The 26,451-nt window shown below is 42.3% G+C and overlaps 1 protein-coding gene across 1 annotated transcript in view; it reads left to right on the top strand.

Annotated features, from left to right (window-relative positions):
• lrrk1 (leucine-rich repeat kinase 1) overlaps nucleotides 1-26,451 on the top strand; it is a 113,109-nt gene that overhangs the window by 36,382 nt on the left and 50,276 nt on the right. The window contains exons 16-25 of the mRNA XM_027281404.1: nucleotides 3,599-3,763; nucleotides 6,666-6,838; nucleotides 6,974-7,094; nucleotides 7,175-7,334; nucleotides 9,961-10,139; nucleotides 10,228-10,325; nucleotides 10,400-10,571; nucleotides 10,658-10,827; nucleotides 12,888-13,027; nucleotides 16,803-17,115. Coding sequence (XP_027137205.1) covers nucleotides 3,599-3,763; nucleotides 6,666-6,838; nucleotides 6,974-7,094; nucleotides 7,175-7,334; nucleotides 9,961-10,139; nucleotides 10,228-10,325; nucleotides 10,400-10,571; nucleotides 10,658-10,827; nucleotides 12,888-13,027; nucleotides 16,803-17,115 — 1,691 coding nt within the window. The remainder of the gene's footprint in view (nucleotides 1-3,598; nucleotides 3,764-6,665; nucleotides 6,839-6,973; nucleotides 7,095-7,174; nucleotides 7,335-9,960; nucleotides 10,140-10,227; nucleotides 10,326-10,399; nucleotides 10,572-10,657; nucleotides 10,828-12,887; nucleotides 13,028-16,802; nucleotides 17,116-26,451) is intronic.

Below are 26,451 nucleotides of genomic sequence, written 5' to 3'. Positions count from 1 at the left end.
GAGCGCACCTTCGAAAGGCTGAGCCTTATAGACTGCTGAAGATGCTCGTGATTGGTCCGCCGAGACAGGGGAAGACGGCGCTTCTGGAGGTTCTACAGACCGGCAGGGCGTCTCCGTTTACACCCTCAGAATGCAGCATCTCCACCTCCACATGGGAGCTGGACAAACCCAACGGAGGCAAAAACAGCGTGAGAAAAACAGACAACAAATGTGTATACTGTACAACACACACACTACACAAAATAGTTCTTGAAGGACTGAAAAGGAAACTATTGAATCGCTCTGTGAGGTTCTACTCTCTCTGAAACGAGTTTAAACTCCAGTAATTACAGGTCTGCTTCGTTTGAAAAGCTGTTCTGTGCTTTCACAAATTAAATGTCTGCACAACAAAATCACAATCAGCCATTTTGCCTTTTCACAAAAATCATGTCGAGGGGCGGTCGGTAGCGTAGTGGGTTAGGCGGCCGCCCCATGTGTGGAGGCTATAGTCCTCGCTGCAGCTGGTGCTGGTTCGAATCCCGCATCGAGGCCATAAGGTCAACATGTTCAAACTTTGCTGTATGATCAGATTGCTGCAAAATGAAGGAACAGCTGCTGTTAGCCGTTCATAATTAGCATGTTAACATACTAATGGTAATTTAAGCTGCAAGCAGCGATGGTCGGGCCCTCGCACATGTGCGCACGTCGAAATGTGCATAACATCGGCCTTTATAATAGCGGTCATAATAACCGCAAGAAGTTTCAGACAGCTCTGAGGAAGTATATGATAGCCCAACACCTGCCTGAAAATCAGCCCAAAAGTCAATGGAGTCTCATTTTTTTTCCGAAACAATCGGCAACGTTGACTTTGACTTTGGAGTTCAAATGCAACTCCTGGAAATGACCCCAAAAAACACAAAAGTCCAAATTTGACAAAAATTGGACGCCGTACGCTTCACTGTAGCCCGGGTCACCAAGAGACTTTTTTGTGCGTCTCGGCATGTTACATACTCCCTCCAAATTTTGTACACGTGGATGTAACCGTGGCGAGGGGCCCCTCCGAAAACACACACCTAGGTGGCGCTGTCGAGCAATATGCGCACGTCCATGTGCGAAATGCGTAATTTGACGCCTGACTTTGGGGGGGTAGGCAAATTTTCGTGAGTTTTCGAGGGGATATGGGCCGTCGGAAATGCGATTTACTATTAAACGTCGTTCAGCGTTAGAAATCCAATAGGGCCTCGCCCCAGCGTGCCGTACTCGGGCGCTAAATATACCAGCTAAACATTAGCATGTTAGCACTGAGACTGTAAGCATGCTCACATTAGACTCTAATATTCATATTTTTATTATTATAAGTCCCCAAATGTTTTTCTGAAGTTTGTCAGCAGCCTGAGCAGTTCATTTGCTACCTGCTAACTGCAGCGTTCAAACTAAAGTTCACACAGCGTTTTGTGAGCAGCTGCTTGAGATATCAGGATCACACCATTTAGTATTATAGTAGTAGAGAGTAACTAGAAAGCTACTAGTGATGTGTCGGTCGCGAACGATCCGGTTCTGGGAGCCGATTTAGGGAGCGTTTTTTTTACCCCACTTCTGTGCCTCACTGTCTCGTCTCCCTGACACTCTCCCTCAAGCCATACCTGTTCTCACACATCTTGACCAATCACGTTCGGCTTTCAATTAGAAAAGTGAAGGAAAATCAGGCAGTTTTGCATTATTTTGGGTGATAAATTAATTAAATAGTTAGTAAGTTTTATTTATATAGCACATTTTTACACAGCATGCACTGACCAAAGTGCTTTACAATGTCAAAAATAAAATAAAATGTAATAACATTTAAAATATAAAATTATAACAACAACAACAACAACAACAACAACAACAACAACAATTAATAAAATCAATTAATAAAATGTAAGGGAGCTGTTTGGGAGCCGGTTTCGCTCCTTATAGTAAGCAGAGCCAAAAGAATCGGTTCTTCAAAAAGAGCCGAAATTCCCATCACTTAAAGCTAGCATTCAAAAAAAGGTTCAAAGTGTGAGGCTGCTGTCTGGTCATAACTGCTTAATCCAAATGCAGTTTATTGAACAGAAGTTCTCCATCTGTAGACAGAGAATTAATATTGGTAATTGAATCCCCCAGCCAGCCACTCACCCCCTCGCCGCTCAGGGAGTTCATACATGGACCATTAACCACAAATGTCTCCTGGTTCCAGTCCAGCCAGAGATCTTTGTTGCATCTCTGTCTCCTTCATTTCCTGATTTCCTGTCATCTGATAAAGGCTTAGAAATGCCTTAAAATAGTTCAAACAGTTCAGTGTTGCTTCTGTTCATTGAAATTTAAAGAGACTAACACGCGCACACCTGAAAAAACATCATGTCCGGTTTCTAAGGCAGGTCATAGAGGGTAGGTAGGTAAACTATAGTTAGGCTGCAGGTAGACTATAAGTAGTGTACGTACCTGCCTATGACTGCAGGTAGAGAGTGATCAACCATAACGGTCTAAAAATAGTGATAAAATGACGAGAAGAACAGCTTCTCCACAACACAGTGCAGCAGTTGTTTGTCTTGGCCGACCAAGCCCCGCCGCCGGGTCCAAGTTGAACAAAGGTACGCTCTGACCTGTGAATCCTGCTGCAGATCTCAGCCAAACAGGGAACGCATGCTCACATTAGTTCTTCAATAGAATTTAATAGAAGACAGAGCAAATATTTGTATACCAGAAATGTAACGTGACGGCACTTTGGAAACAGTTTTGGACAGTGTGGAGAGTTTTCCTCTGAGGAAAACTTATTGTAATAAACCACACACACACACACACTCACACACACACACACACACACACACACACACAAAAGTCACTGTATACTGCAAACCTTCACATGTTATCAAGCTCCCTTGGCCGTTTTTCACCCATCCTGAAACTCTTGCTGCTTGGCGGTCGTCTTAAAATGAATAACATGAACCACGAGTGACAAAGACAATTCAAATTAATAAAATCTTTTAAAAATAACTTTTCTCTCAGGGTCGAGACCCTCTGCAGGGGTCTGAGCTTTCAAAAAAAAAATTGTGGGGGGGGAAACCGCTGGTCCAGTTTCAAATCTGAATACAGCAGCTCAAATAACTTGCCAGGAGCAGCTGGTTTGTCTATTTTGAATTTGAAATTCAGTTCAGCTTTAATTTACATGTGTGACACTGGTGCAGGGTTAGAAGAACGGGGGGTCCTGGGGGGTTTTCACTACCTTTTCCTTAACTTCTTTATCTTTGAGTCGTATAGTTTTGTTTTATATCAAATATGCCGTTGAAGGAGTTTCATTGGTAGTGTATTCAACAGCGACTCTTCTTCCCAGAAACAGTGTCTGTGTTTCTCTGTCAACAGTTCCATATAGGGACAACTTTTTCATCAGAAAATAGTTCCAATAAAAAAAACGATTCACAGTGAGGTCTGTGGATCCGACGCCTGGAAACTCAAACAAAATCAGGGAGTGGATCTTTAATGATGACTTCTCGGTCTTTTCAAAATACTTAGTCAACTCAGACTGTTTGCTTTTTATCCCTGACTCATCACATATTTAGTCATCTTTAGAGATGACTTCGCTCTCGTCTTGTTCACACAGAAAGACTCGGTAGCGTTCAACGTCTGGGACATCGGTGGTCAAGCCAGCATGTCCACAGTGAACCAGTGTTTCTTCACTGACAAGGCCTTGTACGTGGTGATCTGGAACCTGGCTCTGGGAGAGGAGGCTGTGGCCAACCTGCAGACATGGCTGCTCAATATAGAGGTGAAATTTAGCTCACACACACACACACACACACACACATGCACTGATGCAGACCTGCTGAGAACTCGCTTCCAGCTCTACTTCAGTCAGAGCGAGTGTCTCAGAAAGCGAAGGGTGTGACTGTGAGAACGAGACGTTGTCAGTGCTGAACAAAGAGATGATGTGTTTCCAGTGGGAGGGAGGAGTGATCTGACTTAAAGGAAAGCCATTTGGCTGTCAGACCACATAAACCGACCACAGCGGGATGGATGCCATTTAATGGACGTACGATGACGTGGAAGATGTTGAAACCGTGCTTGCATCATTTCACGGAAATGGTTCATTGAAGCCTAATTACTAACTGTAACATTTAATAATGCCTCTCCTTTCTGTCGTACTGATTCGGTCGGTGGTTGGTTTGCAGCATTAATTACGCCTTGGGTCAGTTTTAGATTCTGACCAGAGTGAATTTTTCTTCTTTGTAACTTTGTCCTGTGAGTTTTGTAGTTGCCGATATCATTTTGATGTCTCCTGATCCTGTTCTAATCCAGAGGACCTCCTTAACCTTCAGGCTGCTGATTTATGATTTATGACTTTAAAAAAATTCCAGACATCTGGCTCTGTAATTCACACAAATTGACTGATTTTTAGACGTGTGAAAAGACCTTCGCTTTAACTGCTGTGTGGTTAACCATGTAACCAAATCAAATTGTGCACAACCACAACCACAGCAGTGACCTCATCCTTACTTAATGCTGCCATATACTGTACATACTGTATGTCATCCATCGCATCATCTTTCCAGATTTCTGCATCAAAGAGTGTGCCTTCTGCCAACGGGTCTCCATGCTGTGTAGCCTCCTAAATTTACACCCAAAATAGTTTTGAAAACATTTTTTTTATTATTATCGTGAATGCAGCCTCCATGTTTCCTGACTGGGAAAAGAGGAAGAGAAAAGTGCTGAGAAACCACAAAATATAAAAGATTTCAAGGTCACCACTGATTTGCATGGGATAAGGATCAGAGAAGACTTTCTGTCTTTGGCCCTCGTGAGGGACGTGAAATGAATCTTGTAACATCCTGTCAAAAGTCTGTTTGGAAACAGGAGCTGCTCTAACTGCTGAGCTGAAAGTGTCCTGTTCTAAATCAGGAAAATTGCTTCAGGTAATAACGTCCTCAGAGGGTGTGTGCTCTCCTGTGCCTCTGGATAACACAACACGAGTATATAACCTCATATAACCTAACATCCTTAATAATCCTAATATCCTTCCTCTCCCCCAAAGTTACCCAGCGTCTAACAAACAGTAACACAAACAAACATCCATTTTTATTGACTCTTTGTGTCAATAGTTCGGTTGTACATATACATACCATGACTTAACAAAAAGAGAGAATTAAAAACAGACATGTAAGCTGAGTAAATTAGTGTATATATATATATCTATTATTATATATATATATAATATATCTATATCTATGTATATATAATATATATATATATATATATGTATATATATATATATGTATATATATATATATGTATATATGTATATGTATATATGTGTGTGTGTATATATACATATGTATATGTATATATATGTATATATATATATACATATGTATATATATATGTATGTGTGTGTGTGTATATATATGTGTATATGTATATATATATATATGTATATGTATGTGTGTGTGTGTATATATGTATGTATGTATATATATATATGTATATATATGTATATATATATATATATATATATGTATATATGTATATATGTATATATATATATATGTATATGTGTGTGTGTGTGTGTGTGTGTGTATATATGTATGTATATATATATATATGTATGTATGTATGTATGTAATATGAAACACGAAGTAATCAATTTTAAAAAATAATTAATAAAAATTACAAAACAAAAAAAGCTAAACAAGCAGAAACATTCAATAATAATGATAATAAACATGATAAACAGCTTTTACTAAGTTTGTAGATAAAGGTTTAGATTGTATTTCAATGTTGTGTTTCAAGCGTCAGGAGGTACCGACAGACTGACATATTTACTTTAAAACCTTGGTACAGTGAGTACCTGCTGTACATTTTTTTTTTTTTTGTTTTCCTTTTTGTTTTGTTTACTGCACCGCGACGAGAGACTCTGATTTATTTTGAGTTATTTCCTTATTTTGTGTTGGTGTCTGCGGTAAAACCCGGAACGGACTTTTTGTTTTGTGTTGGTACATGCCTAAACTGAACTGTGGGTGTTGGAAAAACCTGGAACTTTCCCAAACACGGAATGAACTGAACTCTTTTTGTTTTTTTGGTTACTCAGACATTGAAAGAAAAAATATACACATTCTGAAAAACACCTTGCTGGTTAATTGTTTGGTTTATTATTGCTGTGCTAATCTGCCTGGTTATTATTTTTTGTGTGGGGTGACTGAATTATTTATTTTTTGTCAGACTTGACTCTGTCTGGCACCCCAGCATACTTTGTAGTTGACCCGCTACAAGACAAATATCTTTTTACTGTCAGTGATTTGATTATTATTATTATCAATGATTTATATTATGTGTCAGTCAGATTCTTTCTGAAGACACTGATACTGTTGACTGACACATCTCTAAACGTCGGCTCAACTCTTGGTGTAGCTTTTTCCTGGGCTTTCAACTGCACCTCACAGTCTTCATCAAGAGGAAGAGGAAAGCTAGTTATCATGTGAAGGTCTTATCATGAATCTGCTGAAGAGGAAATGGTTGAAAGGTCTGGAAACAGCTGGAAGGAGGCTGGACACTGACTTAAGATTTTGTGTTTTTCAAGCATGCACACATTTCAGGCAGTATATATTTGTTTATGCGTTTCCATTTTCTTTGTAGATTCAGTACAAATGTTAGCTCCTGTTTGTTGTGGCCTGTAGGCACGAGCACCCAACTCTGCCGTGGTGGTCGTAGGAACACATCTGGATCTCATCGACACCAAGTTTCGCACCGAGAGACTGGCCACGCTGAGAGCTTATGTTCTGGCTCTTTGCCGATCCCCATCAGGGGCTCGAGCCACCGGCTACCCAGACATCACCTGGAAACACCTGCAGTGAGCACACCTGTTTGTTTAGTTTATATTGATGAAAAGAAAAGAAGCAGCGCTTTGTGTGTGTGTGTGCTTCATGCAGCATCACCAGTATCAGCGTGCCAGAAATCTGAAGTATGTGTGTGTCTTGGTACTCAGTGAAGTGTCCTGTAAGACCCTGGAGGGTTTGGATGGGCTGAAGAAGCTGATCTACCAGGTGGCTCTCTCCATGAAAGACAGCAGCAGCTCAGCCTTTGGCACTAAACTGCTGGGCAGACTGGTGAGTGAGGCAGGGAGGCTGGTGATCTTCCTGTCATTCAAAGGAACAGTTACGGTTTTTATCACGGTCTCTTCCATCAGATCCCCAGGAGCTACCTGACACTTCAGGAAGTGGTGATAGCAGAGAAGCAGAGGCGACATGCGAAAGGAGAGGTCCAGTACCTAACTGACGCCCAGCTGGACTGCATTGTCGAACAGAACCCAGAAAGTGACATCAGAGACTACGAGGACCTGCAGACAGGTAACGTGACATTCAGCAAACACCAGATGCATGAAACCACTTAGTCTGTGTTCAGCAGCACAGAAACAGAAGTCTGCGTTCTCTCCATCAGATCTCTGAAGCTGTGCGTACGCCTCTTTCTGTTTTATAACAGGCTTCGTTTCACTTCTACAATTTCATGGATGTAAAAACACCCGTTTGCATATTGATGCTTGTGCAGTGAGACAAAGGTTTTCCAACAGCTACCATGACTACATGATGCCACTGTGACTCTGCTTATAATGCCAATCACCAATTCCTCACATGTAAACCATCATTGCAGTGATGATCTCCATCAGCAGCATTAAATGTCATAAGGATGATTAATCAAGAGCTCACATGGAAACAGATTTTACAAAGTGCTTTACAACAAATGAAAATATTATTATTTTAACTTATGGTGAAATCATCAAATGTATCACTATTTAATAATTTGGTTAATAAATATGATTCTTAGTGACATTTCACAGAACACAGCATAGGACTGAGCCTTTGTACCAACTGAGCTAACCAACACCCAGAAAATCTTTTATGCTTGGTGTGTGTATGTTGGTCTGAACCACTCACGGTATAAAGAATGGACAGGGGTGGACTCGGTGCTCAAACAAGTCATCTGTAACGGTACCTACCTTCAAAGTGTTCACGTTGTTAATCCTGCATAACTTTAAGTCTTAATATAATGTGAACAGGTGAGTCCTATATAAATTCACCCTCAGTACAGTTGTCATGAACGGGGAAATTAGCTACAGAGTAGGCCTGTGTTGAAAAAATCGATTTTCCGATTCTGAATCGATTTGCATATTAATTCTTTAAGATCGATTCGTACATCCAAAGATTGATTTAAGTAAATTAAAATTTTAATACATTTTCCCCCAGTGAACTTTAACCCCACTAGTTGCGTCATTGAATTGAAACAGGCGTGCACCATGTTTAAACTACGGCGTCTCACACACGCGAGGTGCGTTCAATGGCCGTCGGAATGACTATGATGAGTTCATGAACGTGGGAAAAAATGGAAATTCACCGGAAATATAATAAAACTACAGACAAAAGAACACTCAAGGAAAACTCTACAACGACCAGCCACTTCTGTACGTTCTCTTAAAATAACTGAGGCGATTGTGGGTTACATTTGCAAAGATATGCGCCCGTATTCCGTTGTTGAAAACGACGGCTTCAGGCGACCAAAAAAATTGTTTTAATAACACTAACCTGAATCGAGATCGGATCGGATTATGATAATCGATTCTCAGTCTTGAGAATCAGAATCAAATCGATTCTTGGAATTTGAATCGATACCCAGCCCTACTATAGAGACCAAAACTGTTTTTTGTACCAGGCTGTAAACATGTTTATGTCTGCTGTGAAGTTGGACATTTTGACATGGGGACTTATGGAGACTGACATCTTGTGTAGCCAGCCTCCTGAGGTTGTAAATACAGTTTATGTGTGGCATTTATATCGTTTGATTTGTTAAAATAAGAATCATTTGCTCGTACAAAATAGTGTTTACAGTGTTGATCTGTGCGAGCTTGTCACTTATTGGCCTTGACAGGGACAACACCCAGACACATAATCTCCCTGAGGGAAGTCTTGTCAGCCCTAATATTTGTTAATTAATCGGCAGCAAAGAAACATCACGCATTACTTTACTTTTGTTACTCTGCTGTCGTCTATGACAGGACACCGTTCCAGATCCTTCACAACCACACATTGTATATTTTTTATTCAACACATGTAAAATTAGAAAATGAGACGTGGTTTAAGAATCTGGCAGCGCTACAACTTGGACTGATTTACTGACCATCCAGCAGTTTGGCATCTGCAACTGTGCACAGCTCTCCAAAAGTCCCCACCTCACCTCACCCTGCTGCCATCTGGCAAGCAGTACAGAAGTATCCGCTGCCATACCACAGAGCAGCAGCTAACTACAGAGCAGCTTCTTTCCTCAGGCCGTAACACTGCTCAACTCTTCCTCTGCACAAGTTTGGACTGGTTGGACTGTTGGCGGAAACCGTGGAGATTAACCATTATTTCCTCCAGAACGGTTGGACTGTTGGCGGTTAATCTCGCATTTCGTTGTGCAACCCTGTGTTGCAGAGTGACAAACAAGCATGAATTCACAACAGCCGTGCCGACGTACGTGCATGCATCCACTCGTTCATGCATTCACGCTCAACCTCATGTTCCATCGACTTATGCACCTTTTTGTTTTAGGCAACTCTGTCAAACTTCCTTTTTGCCAGATTACATTTCAAGTTGATAGCTGTTCTTTAGCTCGTGATCAACCTTTTCAACCACTGTGTTTTGTGCAAGTTTGTGAATCCATGTAGACGTTATGCACCTTTTGGGGCCACTTTCATTGCCACACTTTATTTCAGTCAGTTTGCATGGAACACAAACACAGACACCTCATTTCCCAAAGTGTTTTTAAAGTTTTTTAAATTGCACATGACTGTCCTTTGCAGAACCTTAAACTCTTATCCCAGTATCCATGTTATCATAGGATTATGGTTGGTGTCTCCCAATGTCTATTGTCCAATGACTGACACTGTTCATGAAGAAACATCATGCTTCCTCTCCTTCTCTTTTTTGCAACCACCTCCAGCCATCAGCTTTTTGATAGAGACGGGGACCCTGCTGCACTTCCCCGACACCAGCCATGGGCTGTGCACCCTCTACTTCCTGTGTCCTGTATGGCTGTCAGAATGCCTGGAGAGGATCATGCACCTCAAGTCCTCTCGCTCTGTAGCCAGGAACGGAGTGATTCAAGCTGAAGACCTCAGGGTGAGCTTCCGTTTCAGAGGAAAAGTTTTATGTGCGACGATGACACTGACTTCCCGTGGTGATGTCTATGATGATGTCTGTTGTGCAGATGCTATTGGTGGGAACAGGATTCACCCAGCAGACGGAGGAACAATATTTCCAGTTTCTCGCCAAGTTTGAGATCGCTCTTCCTGTAGCCAACAACAGGTACAATACTGTCTATATACTTATTGGTAGTCAGTTGATACAAGTACTGATGATTTGCTTTCACCTTCTTGTAGCTATCTGCTGCCCCACCTTCTTCCCCACAAACCAGCCATGGACATCCATGGCTTCCGCCAGCAGTCCAACAACACCCTGCAGCGCCTTGTAAAGATGAGCTTTGTTCCTGCTGGATTTTGGGAGCGCTTCATTGCCAGGATGCTCATCAGCCTCACAGAAATGGACCTGCAGGTACTGGAACGAGCAGATTCTCATCATGCACACTTTTTAGAGTTTTATTGTTCGTGGCCTGAAATATTGTGTTGTGTTTTGCGCAGTCATTTGAACCCAAAAGAAACAACAGGAGCCAGCGCAGCAGGAACTCTGTGATCTACAGCTTTGCTGGAACTCAGCAGAGGAACCGTTGCAGCACCTTCAGGGTCCGACGCAGCCAAACCATCTACTGGAAGGAGGGGCTGCTGGTCACTTTTGACGGAGGTTACCTCAGGTCAGAGCTGGGGCTAGAAGGGTGTGGGTAGTAATTAAATGAGATAAATGCTCATCTGTGCTTCTGTTAGATTTACAGTATCAGAAAAGAGCCAGTTCTGAATCAGGATATGAATTTTTGAGTGTGTGGGAGCAAAAAGAGAGAGCTGGTGTTCAGCTTCAAGTGGGCACACTGGTTCACAGGAAGTGGGTAGTTTCATAACCTTCACAGTTCAACCTGGACATTCCAGAGGATTTCTGCCACTTCAAAAAGAGTTTGAACAAAAGGAACAAACACCAAACATTATACTGTCAATGTCTTTGGTCTGCTCATATTCAATATCTTACCTACATTTTCAAGCTACAGCGTTTTCATTTCATTGCTAATAATTCCCAATATTCAGTAATTTTGTTTTCAATATAAAGCCAAAGGTTTTGGTCAAAGGTTTGAACACACCATCTCATTCAGTGTTTATTTGTATTATTTCCCACATTGTAGACTCGCACTGAAGACATGAAAACTGGAATAACACATTATGTGATAAATTAAAAAGTGTAAAAAATGTTTTGTACTTTAAATACTTCAAAGTTTCCACCTTTTGCTTTGATGACTGCTTTGCGCACTCTTAGCATTCTCTCAACCGACTTCATGAGGTCGTCACCTGGAATGTTTTTTAATTAACTGATGTGTCCTGTCAAAAGTTATTTAATAATATTGCCTTCTTAATGTGTTTGAAACCATCAGTTGTGTTGTTCAGAGGTAGAGTTGGCAGACAGCGAATAAATTCAACTACCATAGTAATCCACCCAATTAAGTAAAGAGAAGCTGGGGTGGTTGGTAGTGTAGTGGGTTAAGCGGCCGCCCCGTGTGTAGAGGCTACAGTCCTCGCTGCAGTCGGCCCCGGCTCGAATCCCGCATCGGACCTCTCTCTGCCTCCTGCTTCCTGTCTCTCTTCATCTGTCCTATCCATTAAAGGCAAAAGCCCCCAAAAAAGTAAAGAGAAGCAGTAGTCCATCATTACTTGTAGGTCAGTCAATCCAAATATCTCAAGAACTTTGAATGTATCTTCAAGTGCAGAATGCAAAAACCATCAAACACGATAATGAAACTGGCTCTGGCCACCCCACAAAAGGAAGACCAAGAGTTACCTCTGCTGCAGAGAAGTTCATTACGGTTACCAGCCTCGGAAATCAATAAACTCCAAAGAAACCATGACTGAGGGAGACCGACAAGAAGAAGAGAACTGCTTGACTAAGAAACACAAAGAACAGACATTAGACCAGTGGAAACCTGTACTGCTCTGATGAGTCCAAATCTGAGATTTTTGGTTTCAACTTCTGTGTCTTTGTGAAAAAGAGAAGGTGAACAGCTAGTATCTGCATGTGTGGTTCCCATCGTGAATCATAGAGGAGGAAGTGTGATAGTGTGAGGTGCTTTGCTGGTGACACTGTTGACGCTGAAGGTCAGCATGGCTAACGGCCTTCTGCAGTGACATCCATCCCATCTGGTTTGAGCTTATTGGGGCCATCATTTGTTTTCAACAGGACAGTGACCCAAAACACACCTCCAGACTATGTAAGGACTATTTGACCAAATTATTTGGAGTGCTGTATCAATCACCTGTAAACCTGATTGAGATGTTTCGGGATGAGAGCCAACAAGTGCTCCATATATATGGAAACTCCTCCAAAGCTTTCATCAAAGCAAAAGGTGGCTACTCTGAAGAATCTGAAATATAAAACATATTTTGCTTTTTTGTTTACTACATAATTCCATATGTGTTGTTTCATAGGTTTGATGTATTCACTGTTAATCTACAATGTAGAAAATAATACAAATAAAGAAAAATGACAAAGAAGAGAAGAATGACAAAGTCCAAACTTTTGACTGCTACTGTAGGAGGATTAGGTTGTACTACGTAAACAAACATGTCCCACATCCATCGCAGCGCTCTGTAATTTATTACGAAGCATCGTGTACAAGATAAGAACATTCTGTAACACATTGAGGATAAAATATCCAAAAATCCAAAATAAGTGTAATCACTAACAGGGAAGATTTGTGTGTTTGTGTCTCTGCAGCGTGGAGTCGTCGGATGTCAACTGGAAGAGAAAGAAAAGCGGAGGCATAAAGATCATCTGCCAGTCGGAGATGAGAGATTTCTCTGCCATGGCCTTCATCACGGATCACGTCAACTCTCTGATCGAGCAGTGGTTCCCTGGTCAGTCAATCTGTTCCTGTGGATCAGTAATGCAGCCGCTGACTCAGTTCTTATTAGTCTTGTTTAATCTTTGTCTGTGATCAGATTTAAATCATAGTTTGCTCGTGTTATTTTTTTCTTGATTATCTAAGTGTTTCTAAAGCAGTTTGTCTTGAGATAACACTGCACACTGAAGTGTGACGCATTTATTAGATTAAAAAAAAAAAAAGGTTTGCCAAAAGCATACATATTTTGATCTCTGCTCCGAAAGTCAGTTATCGTATTTGCACCAATATTCAAATATATCAGACAGTCTCATGAACACTGTTAGAGACTCTACACAAAGACAAAAATTCTGGCATTTTCATGCCAGAATAACCAGTATAATAAGGGAGTAGCCAGACATCTTGACATCTTTTTTTAATATATATTTGGAGCTCACACTGGTTATTTTGGATAATTATGATGTTCTCATGAGTCAGCCCAAAGCCACATGACTTGACGGAGCAGGTTAGAGAAAAGCTGATCCATAAATAAACCACTGTTAGTCACACTTATGGAGAACGCAGATGTTGTTAAGGAACTGTTTATCATTTATGGTATCCTGACTTGTCCTTAAACATTTTTTTGCGGGTTGCTGTAGAGTCTCTGAGTCATTTTTGTAATACGAGACGAATACGAGTCGATGAGAACAATATCTAAAACTTTGGCCTGCTTCAGTTACATACAATCTCTACCTGATTGTGACTGACTGAGCCATTGTACGAACCTGGAACTTGCTGAGCTAAATGACAAATCATGACGCATCAATTTAGTCACTGGAGGGCAATCTAGCTTCTCTTTCATCAAACTCTAATCATTTCCTCTGACATTTGCAGAGGTGGACTTTATTTCAGGCACGGTGTCTCGGATCTACAATCTGAAAGACACTCTTGCACTTTTTTTTTTTAACTCCACCAACTCCATGCTGGTGTATCTATCAGAGCTGTTTTAGCTCCCTGCTGCTGCTGCTTAATGAGAGCCATAGCAGTGAGATTGGAGGCTGTAACAGCAAAACAATGACCTGAGAGATGCCAAAAAAGCTCTGAAGAGCTTGAAGGAACTGCACAGCTGGTGATAATTCTCTGCATGTCCCTTCCTTCCAGCAACACCTTTCACATTACACAGCTCCATTGTTCCATTGTTGATTAAAATAAATGGGCTTAGCGCAGCTCCAGCAGCAGCATGACTCCAAGTTTAAATGGACATACAGACAGACAGGCACTGCTGGCTGTATACACATGTATTTATTCATCAGCTCCAAAGCTGCTGGAGTTGCAGCAGACCGGCCATGCATAGCCGCTTTCTATCAGATATTCAATATCAACATTGAACAGGGGAAAAAAACAACAGTTACTGTCTGCCATTACATCCAGCAGTTCAGTCTGATGCTTTTAAAAGTGACAATTAAAGTGCCAATAAGGTAATCATGTAGCACCTCTTACAGCAGTTTTCACCTCTTGGGTGTAAAGCTGTAGAACTAACAGAGCTCAATCGAGCATAAAGTCTTTGTCAGGCTCTAATCCTCAACAGAATGTGCAAGGCCACATGCAGGCGCATGCTCTTAATAACAGGCTCAGGTCGTTCTCAGTAGATGTGTTGAACTGCCGTGACCTCAAAAAGAAAAAAAAAAAGTTCTGTATAGACAAAAACACTCCACCAGTGGGCAGTAACAGAACACGAATGTCCTTTTTATGCTATTTTAGTTTAGTGTCATGCACAGAAACAAACGCTGTATTTCGTACTCCATACACGTATGAAGTCGATCATGAGATTGTGAATGAAATGTCGTATTTTACAAATAAATTCGTAATTAATCCAGAAATATGGAGCTTGCAGGTCTAAGGGGCAAAGCTAATGGGCCACACATCACTAAACGAACACGGTAGCTTTGTAAACACGATGGGCGCAGATGAGAAAATGTTGTTCGGCCCAGCGAACGGGCCAAACATACTTTTAAAGTATAGCTGCAAGCAGTGATGGCAGAGCCTAGCAGCATAACATCATAGCAGGCGAGCCTATGCCTGCTCAGGAAGGCGTCATGAGTCCGTACACCAAGTTTCGTGTCGATACATCATGGCATTGCGGAGATATTGGCCCACTTCCTGTTTGGCGGGTTCGCGGCCGATTTGGATTGGCTGTTTTGGCAAAAGAGTTTAGAGTTTAGACATGAAACTTCAACCATGAGCCAGCCATGGTCTGAAGACCATATCCATTAAGTTTCATGTAAATCGGACAAAGTGTGTGCCACTCTGTAATCATAAGCGTGTTTGGCCGCCAAATCTTTATGCACGTATTACACAGTCCTTTAGCAAATGTACTGGGATGTCTGAGAGTGTCAGTCAACACTAGAATCAAGCTTAAAGTCCAAAGTGGCACATTGTACCCTCAGTACAGTTGTCATGAACGGGGAAATGATCTATAGCAGGGGTCTCCAAACTACAGCCAGCGGGCCACATCCGGCCCGCCTAAACAATTGGAGTGGCCCACTTAACGATCCCAAACAATCCCTCTAAACATGGCCTATTTTTCAAAATTGCATTTTCCTATTATAAAATATCCACACTTAATGATTAAGCTTGGCATTCTAATTAAAATCTACCTTATTTACGAACTATTTCCAGTACTAGCTAATTTTCCCCTCACACAATGGTATATTCCAACGTGACTTTGCTCGTGATCAACTTCCGCGCAGTCTGCCCGGGGGATTCAACTCCCGGGGCCGTGGACTTAGTGCTCACTGCGCCCTCTCCGCGACTGTCGAATCGCAATTTATCGCAACTTTCACTTTCTCCCGCAACAAAAATGTAAAAAGCACCACAATTTTCACCGCAATTTTTTTGAAAACCTCATGCAACATCAGGGATTTTAGGCCGCAACTATTTCAAAAAAGTCCCGCGAAATCCTGGTGGGACTGATATCATTTCAGTTATAGACTGACCCCGGCCCTCCATCACTGAAAGGCAAGTTGATGTGGCCCACACCGAAAAAAGTTTGGGGACCACTGGTCTTCAGAGACCAAAACACTTTTTTGTACCAGGCTGTAAACATGTTTATTTCTGCTGTGAAGTTGGACATTTGGACATGGGGACTTATGGAGACTGACTCACTTCTGGAGCCAGCTTTAAGTTGACGTTTGAGGTTTACACTTGGCTCCAACAGTGTTTCTGCTTGGATCTCTAAAAAAGCTGTGCAGCACTTTATTTTATAGCGGCCTGCTGTCGTATACACAGTTCTTCCGTTAATCACACAGAGGATGTGTCCTGCCGTCAGACAGCTGCGTTTGATGTAAAGGATTCAGCAGTAGGAGTGTTTTACCAACATTCCTGCTCTAATCACATTGAATTATTATTTGTCTAGCAGTTGCAAATTAGTTTCATATTATTGCAGTCACTTTATTTTGGAGTTGCTCCATATTTTCTGCCAAGTACTCTTGTTGACAGAATCATCGCTTTAAGAGGCTCTGCATTAAAAACAGATGTGTGTGTGATGTGTACATTCTGTTCTCTGCATGCAAATGGAAAATTCAAAAAGCGCATTGAATGCAGAGTATGCAAACTTCATTACTGCCCTGTTTATTTCACAACCACCAACTTCATTTCACAATGTCAGACCCTCGTTCAGTGCTCAAACTGTAGGTTCAGCAACTGTTTGTTGAGTTTAAATGTAGGAATAAATATCTGTACATAGGTATGTGCTCTCCAATGAGTCTAGTTTTCATCATGTACATGTCTTTTGTCTTTGTCCTCTGTTGTAGCTCTGACAGCCAGTGAGAGTGACGGCAGCCTCCTCATAGAGCAGTACGCTCCCTGTCCCCTCTGCGCTTCACTGGGCCAAGTGAAGCAGGCCGACCACCGAGCTAGCAGGCCAAGCCACTTCAGTGTAAGAGGAGGACGTGGAGAAGATGATGGAGGTGGGGGAGGAGGTGAGGCGGTTCATTACTTTAACATGGAGGACTGCGTGCTGGCCGCTGTGGAGAAGGAGCACATCATCTGTCCTCAGCACCCCGAGCAGCCAGTCAGCCTCCAGGAGCTGGTCCCAGAGCTCTTCATGACAGACTTCCCTGCACGGTAAACTCTCATCATGTGATGGCTAAATTTTACAGGCTAAAACTTGTGGAGGGGTTTGATGTTGGAGACACGTGGGCCTGACTGGAAAGTGTCTCTTGATATCAGAGGACGTTGAATATAGAGGGTAGGCAGGATCGCCTAACTATCACTCTAGTAGGACAAGGGTGTCAAACTCACATCACCCAGTGGGCCATAATAGAAGACTGGGACTACGTCATGGGCTGTGGGGGGGACATTAGCACATCATACTACGGACACATACTGCTGGTGTAGACGAGCTGTCGGCTCAGCAGCTGGTTCGTGTATCTGAATCATTGTGTTGAAAAATGAGTGTTAGACTCGTTTGATCATTTTTAGATAACTGTGAAAATTATATTAGCATTATCAGATGATGAGAGAGAGTGGTCCTAGTAGAGAACCTTGTGGGACTCCGTGACTTTGGTATGCATGGAGGATTCATCACTGTGAACAAACTGAGATCGATCTAAGAAATATGACTTAAACCAGCTTAGGGCGGTTCTTTTGATGCCCATTTGATGTTCCAGTCTCTGTAAAAGAATTTGATGGTCAGTGGTGTCAAATGCGGCACTAATGGGGTGAAAAACAGTTTATATATATCAGGTTTTACAGCTGTTTCCAAACTTGCTGTATCAGAATGCAGATAAGTTCCTGTTGAGGACAAGAGGTGATGGATTTTGTCTCTAATAGTTATAATCTTATCATTAAAGAAGCTCATGAAGTCATTACTGCTTAGACCTAAAGGAATAGAGGGCTCAGTAGAGCTGTGATTCTCTGTTAGCCTGGCTACAGTGCTGAAGAGAAACCTGGGGTTGTTCTTATTCTCCTCAATTAAAGAAGAGTAATAGGCTGCTCTGGCATTACGGAGAGCCTTCCTGTATGTTTTGAGATTATCTTGCCAGACTAGATGAGATTCTTCCAGTTTAGTGGCACGCCATTTGCGTTCAGATTTACGTGCCTCTTGCTTTAAGTTACGAGTCTGCTGGCTATACCATGGTGTTAACTTCCTTTGTTTAATTGTCTTCTTTTTTAGAGGTGTAATAGAGTCTAGAGTTGTCCGTAATGGGCCTGTAGTACTATCAACAAGATGATCTATTTGTGAGGGGCTAAAGCAGACAAGTCCTCTGTTACAGTTAGACATGGCATTGAATTCAATGCTGAAGGAACCACTTCCTTAAATTTGGCTACAGCACTATCAGATAAACATCTGCTGTAGAAGCTTCTACACAAAGGCTTATAGTCCGGTAGTATGAACTCAAAGGTTATTAAAAAATGGTCAGACAGAAGAGGATTCTGTGGAAAGACTATTATATTATCAATTTCAATGCCATATAAAAGAACAAGATCAAGAGTGTGGTTCAGACAATGAGTCGGTTTATTTACACTCTGACAGAAGCCGGATCTAATAAAGAGATAAACGCAGTACTAAGGCTGTCATTCTGGTTGTCCACATGAATGTTAAAATCACCTACAATAATTACTTTATCTGTTTTAAGGATCAAGCCTGATGCAAATTCAGATAAAAATTCAGAATAAGGACCTGGAGCTCGATATACGGTAACAAACAGAGTTGGCTGTAATGTTTTCCAGGTTGGGGGACTGAGGCTAAGAACAAGACTTTCAAATGAATTATAATTTAGTTTAGGTTTAGGATTTAGTAATAGACTTGAGTCAAATATTGTTTCAACTCCACCACCTCGACCAGTACTTCGAGGAATATGAGTATTACAGTGACTGGGAGAAGTGGATGGATTCATTAATTCATTCAACATATTCATCCTCCTGCAGCCAGGTTTCAGTGAGACAAAATAAATCAATATCATAATCAGATATTAATTAATTGACTAAAACAACTTTAGAGGACAACAACCTGATGTGTTGACCTACTGTTAAATAATGTAGGTGGACGGGGGACAGACACAGCACAGAGAAGCGTGTAAGACTGCAGCTCTGCTTCCTGGTCTCAACTCTGGGTTGTCGACATGATTTTGGTCAGCTAATAAACTTGGCCATATTTCTAGATATGAGAGCTGCTCCATCCAAAGTGGGATGGATGCCGTCTCTCCTAATCAGACCAGGTTTTCCCCAGAAAGGTGTCCAATTGTCTATGAAGCCCACATCGTTTGCTGGACACCACCTCGACAGCCAGCGGTGGAATGACGACATGCGGCTAAACATGTCATCACTGGTCACATTGGGGAGGGGACCAGAGAAAACTACAGAGTCCGACATCGTTTTGGCGTATTCACACACCGATGAAACATTAATTTTAGTGACCTCCGATTGGCGTAACCGGGTGTCATTACCGCCGACGTGAATAACAATCTTACTGTATTTACGCTTATCCTTAGCCAGCAGTTTCAAAAAAGACTCGATGTCGCCCGCTCTGGCCCCCGGGATGCATTTAACTATGGCCCCCGGTGTCGCTAACTTCACGTTTCGGACTATGGAGCTGCCAATGACCAGAGTTGGCCTCTCAGCGGGTGTGTCGCTGAGCGGGGAAAATCTGTTTGAAACGTGGAGCGGTTGGTGGTGTACCGTGGGCTTCAGTTTGGGGCTATGCCTCCTTCGAACAGTCACCCAGCCTCCCGGCTGCTCGGGAACTACCGGGGGATGGCTAGCTGAAGCTACCTGTGGCTGTACCGCACCGGCTACAGGGGACTGGCTAACTATAGCAGCTACTGACTGTTCGGTGGTGCGGTACCGTGCCTCTAACTCACTGACCCTCGCCTCCAAAGCTACAAATAAACTACATTTATTACAAGTACCGTTATCACTAAAGGAGGACGAGGAGTAACTGAACATGTGGCACACAGGACAGGAGAGAGCAGGAGAGGAGAGAGGAGGAGAGGAGAGAGGAGGAGAGGAGAGAGACGCCATTGCTATAGCTAGGCTAGTTAGTGTGGCTAACAGAAACTGGAGAAACTATCAGATTGTAGTTACTAGAGTTCAGAGAGCTGTTTATGCACAGACAGAACAAGTCAAAGAGTAGTGCAGAGATAAGTAGATAGTCGCTGATGTGAGAAATATACGGAAATCTGTTCAGGTGAGCAGAGCAAAGAGCACCGTGGCAACAACACCGATACCGGAAGTGACACAATACGTTACCGTAAAGCACGAAGAGGAGGAGTCAGCGAGCATCACCGGTCACAGTTTGATCGTTGTGTAACGCCATCTAAAGAGGGAGAATACCTGGGGATTAACAGTCCTTTGGAAGAAATACCTGCAGTAGGTTGTTATGCAGTAAGGTTTTACTGTAGTGCACGCTTTAGGCCAGGTAAACCATACAAACACCTCATTAGCATTCTCATTGCTCAACGTTTTGTTTGCACTTGATGGGCTTTTTCTTCTCCCAGTGTCACAAATCACAGAGTGGAAAACGCAGCTGGTTTGAGTACTGTATACTATACAGTAGCCTTGTGATTTGAGTGTGCTCATGAACATGAATGACTCTTTTTCATTTTCGTCCATTCTATAGGCTAAATGGCGTAAAGCATAAATGGAAAGAGAAAAAGAAAGAATTACAGGTGAATCAAGTATGAAATAAGTCAAGTATATTTGGTTTTAATAAAGTTTGCAGTATATATGTTATGTTTTTATTCTACATGGACACCACTATTTATTTTCCACTATGCCCCCCTTCATTATTAATAATACACCGCACAACTTTTGAAAGTCCAGAGATAAGTCTGTTGCAAAATTCCACGGTGACTCTTGTTTGCCAAAACGTCTGTATGGCCTCGACGAGCTCCTGTTTTGTGCCTGGCTTAGCCTCCTTGCGAATAAAGTCTTTCATGGAATGCCAGACAAGCTCAATGGGATTCAAGTCCGGTGACTCTGGTGGAGTTTTTACCCAGTTGATCCCCTCGGACGCCATGTATGTTCCAGCAGCTGTGTGATTTGGATCATTGTCCTGGAAGAAGCGATGGTCAGACCCAAAGTATGTCCTTATGTATGGTGCAGCGTGTTCTTTAATGATGGCCTCTTCAAAGTATTGTCAGTCCATTATTCCCTCGAAGGTTACCATTGGACCTGCACCTTGTCGGGAAATCATTCCCCAAACATGCAGCTTCAGTGGATATTTTGGCTGAGGTTTGGCAACGAAGTGGTCCTTCCTGTGAAAACTCTGTCTGGCGCAATGCTCCAATGAAACTGTTGTCTCATCCGTAAAAAGAACATTATGCCAGGTCTCCCCGGAGTTGTTCCACAGAGACGCCTGTTGCAGCCTCGCCTCTCTGTTGCGCTCTTTTATCATACTTCTGTGAGCACTGTGGATACTTGTCAGACTCACACGAACTCCAAAATCAGACTGGATTTTGAGCTGTACTGCCCCGGCTGTCATCTCATCGTTTGCCTTTGTCATCTCATCAATGGCAATCAGAATAGCACTCTGAAAAGAAGGAAAAATTAGACAAATCCAAAAACATTACAATTGCCATACAGAATGTGAATTCTATACATTGTTATCGGTCTTTGTTTGTTTTACATTTATCCATTGATGTGAAACTTACTTGTGCATTTTTCTCGGATGTGAGCAGCGGGGTTGTGGCTCCTGGTAGTGCTTTCTTATCGCTCTTTCTGAAACTTTGATGCCCCATGCTGCTAATATTTTCTGAATCTCTCGCGTTGATTGTCCATTAGCTTGCATGTGACGCACTTGCTGGGAACTCTCTTTGTTGATGCGTGTCATCTCGACAGTTTGAGGCTCTGCGTCTGACAGTGTCTATATATGCATATGTAAATATGCATATGTAAATGATGTGTTGCGAACGGACACGCCTACACCAAAGAATAGCCGTTAAGGCAAAGTATAAACTTTTACACCACAGCAGCCAAGAGACCAAGACGTGTCTTATCAAAGGTAAGTTTTGCCACTGTTGCTTTTCTTCAGCCTGAACAAATGAACCTGAGTGAAATACCTTCTTTGATGAACGCAGCAAATTAATCTGATTCTTTCCCACTAGACAAAGCAGCCCTCACCGCTCACGAGGCCACGGACATCAACAACCACACCAAGAGCAAGAGCAAACGTGCGGCTTGTTAAGTTATATCTATTGAATTGACCCCGATTTATTCAGACAGAGTGACCTTGGGAGTGTAGAGAAGAGGCTGAATTTATAATCTTGTCCTCTCCTTTTCTTGTTCAGGCTACCACTGTCAACTCTGTGGCAGGAAGCTACGCCGGTTCGGTCCAGGGGTTACTGAGGCCGAGATCCGGGCCCTCAAAAGCCGGGTAGCCGCAGTGGAAGCTACGAGGGTCACTGATGGCATCCCCGACAGCCTCACCGAGAGACTGGTCATCCCCCACCACCAACACCAGACAGCCCAGGTGCCAGATGTCGGCTGACGTTTGGAGACACACCAGGGGACCCCACTCTCCTGGCTCCAGATCCCGTGGCTGCAGCTCCATGTGCTGTCACGCCGGACGTGGCAGTCAGAGCCCTACCTGCCGAATGGGAGGAGGAATTTTTTAGAGTGTGCCAGACTCGACCAGACACATATGCTGCCGGTGTGTTCATGGCACTAAATCCATTTGAAGTTTATAAGTGTTGGGGGAAGACCGTGAACTGGATTGGCACCATTGGCGACCAAGGTACTTTTTATTATTCTGTTTCTGAACATAATGGACACAAGCTGAAACCAGAAACGAGTCGTTTTTTCATTTTTTCGTTTTTGACAAAAAACAAAAAACGAAAATTCGGCTCAATTTCTCGTTTTCTGTCCCAATCACCAAAAACAACATTTCCACTTCCATATTCCGTTTTAGTGGTGGGCGGGGCTCGTACGCTTCTTTGCCCGGTACTCTTCAAAATAAAAGTTCTTCCGTTTGACAAAGTTATTTCTTTATGAAAGGGTGACCAAACGTACTCTTTTGGCCGGACATTTTTACGTCCTGTCTGGAGCTCCTGAGGATTTTTTTTCTTTATAAGTTCGTGAAAATGTCCGGTTTTCAATTGACTGGCGCTTTGCACAGGCTGTCCTGTATGTGGACCTGCGGCGCGCACACTGGCTCAATTCGTGGCATCTAAAGGCACATGCCGCGGCAGATGCCACTATCTGAGGCATTGATTAATCTCTCAACTGCTGCCGCTGTGTGTGTGCGCGCGCGCGCGCGCGCCACGACAGTTGCTGCTGTTATGGGCATTTGTTTTTATTTTATAAAACAGTCATTGTTGTATTGCACTCGATGGAAGTAACAATTCTTTTACGTGAGTTCCGCATTAATTTGCGAGGTTTTCTTAAATAATCTCTCAATCACTGCCACTGTGTGGCGCAGCTGCCACTGACCTGCCGCCGCAGCTGCCGGTACCTGAGACTATTAAATGTCCCAAGGGCTACTCCGACTGACAAGTAGGTGGGCAGTCACCCCCTTTCGGTGTCTGAGTTGACAGGTATGGTAGCTAATTTATTTAAATATCCGATCTTAAAATCAACCTAAAATGTTCCAGCATAAAAGGTAATGTTATAACAGTTAAAGCATTCGGTTCATACCACTTATGTCATAAAGTGTCATATCCTATGACAGGTGTTGTTTCTCAACACTTTTGATGGTCATTTTTAGTTTTTATAGATGAATTAAGTGAAAACAAATGACCCCGCAAGCAACACAAATAATTGCACTTTTGAATGAACTTTTTATTTCGGGGTAAGCATTCCATTCTCCAAAGTGTCAGCAAAAACACAAATCTAGCAACCATTCAAATATTTATTCTTTAAATTAACAATGTGTTTCACACTTTATTTAGTTGCCTACCTCACACACATACACACGCACAGCGGCAGGTCAGTGGCAGCTGCGCCACACAGTGGTTAAGAGATTATTTAAGAACCTCCCAAATTAATGCGGAACTCACGTAAAAGAAATGTTACTTCCATCGAGTGTAATACAACAATGACTGTTTTATAAAATAAAAACAAATGACCATAACAGCAGCAACTGCCGTGGCGCACGCACGCGCGCGCGCACACACACAGCGGCAGCAGTTGAGAGATTAATCAATGCCTCAGATAGTGGCATCTAGTAGTGGCCGTTGCCACGAATTGAGCCAGTGTGCGCGTCGCAGGTCCACACACAGCCTGTGCAAAGCGCCAGTCAATTGAAAACCGGACATTTTCATGAACTTATAAAGAAAAAAATCCTCAGGAGCCCCAGACAAAAAATGTCCGGCCAAAAGAGGACGTTTGGTCTCCCTTTAATAAAGTAATATTTTTGTCAAACGGAAGAACTTTTATTTTGAAGAGTGCCGGGCAAAGAAGCGTACGAGCCCCGCCCACCACTAAAACGGAAAGTGGAAGTGGAAATTTTGTTTTTGGTGATTGGAACAGAAAACGAGAAATTGAGCCGAATTTTCGTTTTTTCGTTTTTTGTCAAAAACGAAAAAACGAAAAAACGGCTCGTTTCTGGTTTCAGCTTGTGTCCATTATGCCCAGAAAACAGAATAATAAAAAGTACCTTGGTCATTGGCAAGCAGCCACTGCCGGACAATTTGAAAGACCGTGTACACCAGTGCGTTGCGCACATCAACAAGCCCTCCCCTCCAAATAAACTAATTACTAGTTAATTATTCATTCAGGAATTCAGGAAAAAAAACGTGTTGCTTCAAGAAGTTCCATTTATCCATAACAATATCCACAAAGCTGCCAGTAAAACACAGTAAAGACGTCATCCTCTAGGTATTCCTGACCCATTGAGAGTTTATGAGCTCACACACGTCAGCACAAAATGAGTGAATGAGTGAACGTCAGATTAAACACAATTACAAAATACAAGAACGACTGATTGGGTTTTTGTTTTGTAAATAACCTTGTTTGCGTTAAAACCACAGGTCTCTCAGTCCGTGACTTTTCCTAAATATATGTGTTTGATGGTTTTGTAAGCTTATACTGCAAACTATATTAAAACCAAACATACTTGACTTATTTCATACTTGATTCACCCGTAATTCTTTCCATTTACGCTTTACGCCATTTAGCCTATGGTCACTGTTTACCAAATCACATCTAGGCTATTCTGTCCTGACCAAGGTACTTTTTATTATTCTGTTTCTGGACATAATGGACACAAGCTGAAACCAGAAACGAGTCGTTTTTTCGTTTTTGACAAAAAACGAAAAAAACGAAAATTCGGCTCAATTTCTCGTTTTCTGTTCCAATCACCAAAAACGAAATTTCCACTTCCACTTTCCGTTTTAGTGGTGGGCGGGGCTAGTACGCTTCTTTGCCCGGTACTCTTCAAAATAAAAGTTCTTCCGTTTGACAAAGTTATTTCTTTATCAAAGGGTGACCAAACGTCCTCTTTTGGCCGGACATTTTTACGTCCTGTCTGGGGCTCCTGAGGATTCTTTTCTTTATAAGTTCGTGAAAATGTCCGGTTTTCAATTGACTGGCGCCTTGCACAGGCTGTCCTGTGTGTGGACCGGCGACGCGCGCGCGCGCACACACACACACACACACGGGGGGTGTTGGACCAGGCAGCAGAGACAGACATCGGTTTCGACCCAGTAGCAGAGTTTTTTCCTTAGTCGCTGTGAGGGTTTAAGGGCACAAGCACAAGTTCGATGTGAGGGTGAAAGTGTGTTAAGCTCTTTGAAATAAACTTTGTAAAACCAGGCTATGCAAATAAAATTGCCTTGCCCAACCTGCTTCATAGTCAACTTCAATTCATAGTCACTCTACAAGTTTTCATTGATTGATTTCATGAATAGTTGCACTTATAATTCCTCAAATCACAGAGTGTATATGTGTGTGTGTTTAGGTCATTTAGAAGATCTAGTTATCATTAAAAGTAATTTCCAAATGCATTAAAAGAAGCAAATAGAGATTTTCCAGCAGTAGCACACTTTTATTTCGACTTTGCTTGACTATGCCTGCAAAATACAGCCTGCAAAAACAATAATGGTTGACAGAGCTATTGCGATCCGACATGTCAGGTCTGCCTACACATATCTTCTCACAATATCGATGAGGTTCTTAATTCCATTTTGAAAACGGGTTGGCTCATTGTTTACAGCAGTGTCAAAGAGTTCAGACATGTTGGAGTACTGCTGTGCAAACTCATGTTCAGCTGCTGTCTGGTGGTCAACTGTGGAGAATGGGTTTCTCCCAAACAGTGACACTTGTGTCAGAGAGGACCCCACTTCCTGATGGTATGCATGTGCAGCTCCTGCAGCGTCTGGCAAACAATCTGCTGGAATTTTTTTTTTTGGGCATCCACCCAGAGCCAGTTGATTTGGGACACCCTTGCCTAAAATAAACAAATCAAAACACAAATAATCAGAGGCTACAGTATGGGTAATTAACATATTATCATCACGCATA

The sequence above is a fragment of the Larimichthys crocea genome, chromosome VIII (assembly GCF_000972845.2).
Source record: "Larimichthys crocea isolate SSNF chromosome VIII, L_crocea_2.0, whole genome shotgun sequence".
Lineage (NCBI taxonomy): Eukaryota > Metazoa > Chordata > Actinopteri > Sciaenidae > Larimichthys > Larimichthys crocea.
This window is presented reverse-complemented; position numbering and strand designations above follow the sequence as displayed.